This window comes from Nylanderia fulva, unplaced genomic scaffold, assembly GCF_048542155.1.
Source record: "Nylanderia fulva isolate GAGA-0341 unplaced genomic scaffold, ASM4854215v1 Scaffold3, whole genome shotgun sequence".
NCBI classification, from domain to species: Eukaryota; Metazoa; Arthropoda; class Insecta; order Hymenoptera; family Formicidae; genus Nylanderia; species Nylanderia fulva.
The window spans coordinates 4,248,330-4,251,886 of NW_028190368.1; the positions used below are offsets into that span (position 1 = coordinate 4,248,330).

Sequence of the window (3,557 nt, forward strand, 5' to 3'; positions counted from 1 at the left end):
AAAAGTGACATTCGCCTCAGAAGAAAGTATCAGGACCGAGAAAGGTGATATAAGCATAATCGTATCAAGTGGTAATCTGTACACCTGCAGGCAAGCCTTTCATTTAGCGGCTAACGCGAAAGTAAATCATATGGAACGTCGGGATCTATTAGAATGTCGACTCGCAGCTATCAATAATATTAGACATCTTTTTAATTTAAAAAATATATTCAATTTAAATTTTTAAATAAATTAATGAAAATATACAAAGTATATGTATATGCAGGTCTTATATATATGTATATATAAATGTAGTATATAAAGAATATAATTTAATTTGTTTTGTAAAACACGTGAAAACAACGCAAGATTTATCTTTATATAAAAGTAACAAAGAAAGAGAAGTAAACATTTGAAAATATCAAGCAAAGTTTCTGTAAAACATTTTGCTTTGCAGGTTTAATTAAATTTAAAATAAAAACAGATAAATATAAAAAAATCTACAATATTAAAAATAAAATTAATTTTGCAATTGTGCAATTTTAAATATATTACTTCAATAATAAGTTATCATAACTTTTAAAAATATCTTTCAAGATATTTAAATTCCAATTTATGCAGTATTTTTTATTTATAATTCTCAGCTTTAAATTTTTCAATTGTAATATCAATATACAGTCATAACTTTATAAAGAGAGAGAAAGAGAGAGAGAGAGAGAGAGAAAAGGAGATATGTTTTTTTTTAAATATAATAATAATATTTACTATACAGAACGTAATTTATGATTATAAAATTATTATACATTTTGATTTAAGCTTCCTGAATTTTATTGAATAATAAAATTTAAATAATTTAGTAATAAAATTAATATTTAAAAATAGGAAAATAAAAATTGCAACAAATTACATTTTCTTATTAAATTTTTCCACTGTAGTAAATAGTTTAAATATAAATATAAAAAGTACTTATATATATATAAGATTTTTTTCTAGAGTAAAAAACTGCGTCAATTCTACAATTCTATAACAACACACAAAATAATTATAGCAATCTTACATATAATAGCATCATTTATCGCATTTGTAGATCAATACTATGTATATCATTCCTTACTGTATTTTTTTAGCTCCAAAATTGCCATTATTCGGACTGATCTTATCTTGTGTCTGCTGCGTCTGACCTGATTCGTAAGCAGAGTACTCGTAATTATAAACTCGGGGCGTTTGAGATGTGACAGCAAAATCTTTATTCTGATAAGAGCTCGATGGATTCTGATAATTTCTGTAACTCTGCTCCTGTTTATTACTGGACTGACCGTAGATGCTACCATAATTACTGTATTCGTCTCTTTGTTTTGTTGGTCGACCATTGATCACATGATCGCGATGCTTGCCGCGAATATCAGATGACGTGTACGTCTGCAACATCGGTCTTTGAACATAACGAACGCTCGAGTATCTCGTATCCTTATTTGAGGTCTTCTGAAGCGCAGAATCGCGAAGATTCGTGTGTCCCCCGTTGGTTTTGGCGGTACCATCGACATTTATCACATAAGTCACACCAGTTTTAGTTCTCGGGCCCAAAAGACTCATGTATGACGGCGTGGTTTGACTATAAACGTCCTGGTTCGCGTACGATCCATCGTTGACACTGCTTAAGACGTCCCTATTGTTCTCGTAAGACTGATCGGCTTGTTTCTGCGCCAATAAGTTGGCCAATGTTTGACTCATCAGTTCCATCTGCTGAACTTTGACGTACGACTCCGGCAACGGGTAATCCGGGCCGACTGGCTGTCCCCCTACGCTGATTACTCTGTACGTCGTTCTCGGCAAGGGAATCGGCAGGCCCTTCGCTTGGCCATCGAGTTGATTATACGGACTGGCTATCTTATACGTGCTAGATTGCCCGTCGAGATCTCTCAAGTTGCCGGATATGTAGTTTCCGCCGTCCACGAATTGGCTCGTCGACGCGTCCTGATTTGTCTCATTCTCCTTCGGTTGTACGCCTTGCTTGTCCTTGTTCTGCTTGTCGGTCTCCGCCGCCTCCGTGGAATCTTGCGATGTCGTCTCTCGATAGTCGACACCTGACAACGACGATGGCGACGGCGAAAGAGAAGCGTGATTGAAATAATGAGGATAGTAATAGGACGGCTGGTAATAATAATTCGGGTACGATGGGGATGAATATGACGCTGGATTCACCGCGTACTGCGTAGAATAGGGATTATAAAAGACGTAAGGTATATTGGTGTAAGTATACGCATTGTTAGAATACGGAGGATACACGGACGTAGGGGAGTTATTTTTGGGATACGAATCGTAAGAGGAATCTCTTTGATCATTATTACTATAACTGGAACTGTAAGAATCCTTAGCGTCGACTTTCGGCGCGTACAACTCCGGCGTTAATTGCGAAGTTGATTCTGTCTCGATGCCTCGTTTAATTAGTTTAGGGCTGTAAGGGTAGACGGGATGTATTGGTAAAAATGGTTCATCATTAGGATCCTTCGTTTTATGTAGCTGGCCGAAAATTGCCGGTGACAGCATGCAGAGCAAAATCTGTAATTAGATTTATTTTTGTTTATAAAATATAATCGCTTAAAAAGAATCTTACATGATTATATTAATTATGTATCTGTAAAGATATACATATAATAGCTATGTATACGTATAATTTTTTTTTGTTGATAAAATAAAATTTTTGATAAAGTTTTGTATAATATTTATAACTACAATAAAATAGAAATTACAATATTTTAACATAGTCACTATAAAAAATTAATTTGTATTAATAGTACGTTTATAAGAGCTATATTTAAAAAAAAATCATGTTTTTTTTTCCATTTTTATTAATAAAGAACTCTATATACTTTTATGACATTAATTTATGCAAGTGTGTTTACTACGTACATACACAATTTGTATTCGTATTTCGTATTCCATATATCCATAATTTGTTTTACACATCAAAATATATTTACATATACATGTTTAAATAAAATAACTTTTGCAACACAAAAATAAAAATATATATTTCATAAATTTCAAATAAAAATTCCCGAACTCTTGAAACTATTTAAACTGCTCAAAAAAAAAAAAAAAAAATTCCTGAAAAAATAACTGTTTATAAGTAGACCGTGTAAAAGAATCAGACGTCAAGTTTAATTAGCACTATGCTATTAGCAACGTTGGATTAGCAGCATTGAATAAAATTAATTATTTTCCACTAATTAATGAATTTGTACCAACCAGCTGATGCACCATCTCTGCTATAATTTGCTTATCGTCGGATGACTACAAAAGCTTTCTTCCACAGCTTAATCGCTCTCTCTCATTCGGCACTTCGTCCGCTAACAATTTCACAGATCAGACCAACGCGACGGTTCCACCTTTAATAACGTATCTGCCGACATTGAATTTCTCCTTTATACTCAGTCACTGGAAAAATCACGGAAACTAGTTTGACATTTCTCTGCTCTTATAGGTGTATAAGTAGAGAAGTGATAGTGCACGATCCAGTGGCTCAGTGAAAATGTAGATAGAATGTCGCTCGAGCGTCATCAAATGGCGAACGATCA

At 33.4% G+C, this 3,557-nt stretch overlaps 1 protein-coding gene across 1 annotated transcript; it reads right to left on the reverse strand.

Moving 5' to 3' along the window:
• Positions 1–1,089: 1,089 nt before the first annotated feature.
• Positions 1,090–3,246, reverse strand: LOC114931116 (uncharacterized). The gene is made up of 2 exons (XM_029303108.2): positions 3,229–3,246; positions 1,090–2,538 (listed from the first exon to the last, which is right to left on the reverse strand). Exons 1-2 carry the CDS (start codon positions 3,241–3,243, stop codon positions 1,090–1,092), a joined length of 1,464 nt encoding a protein of 487 aa, XP_029158941.1. The 5' UTR covers positions 3,244–3,246.
• Positions 3,247–3,557: the final 311 nt, after the last annotated feature.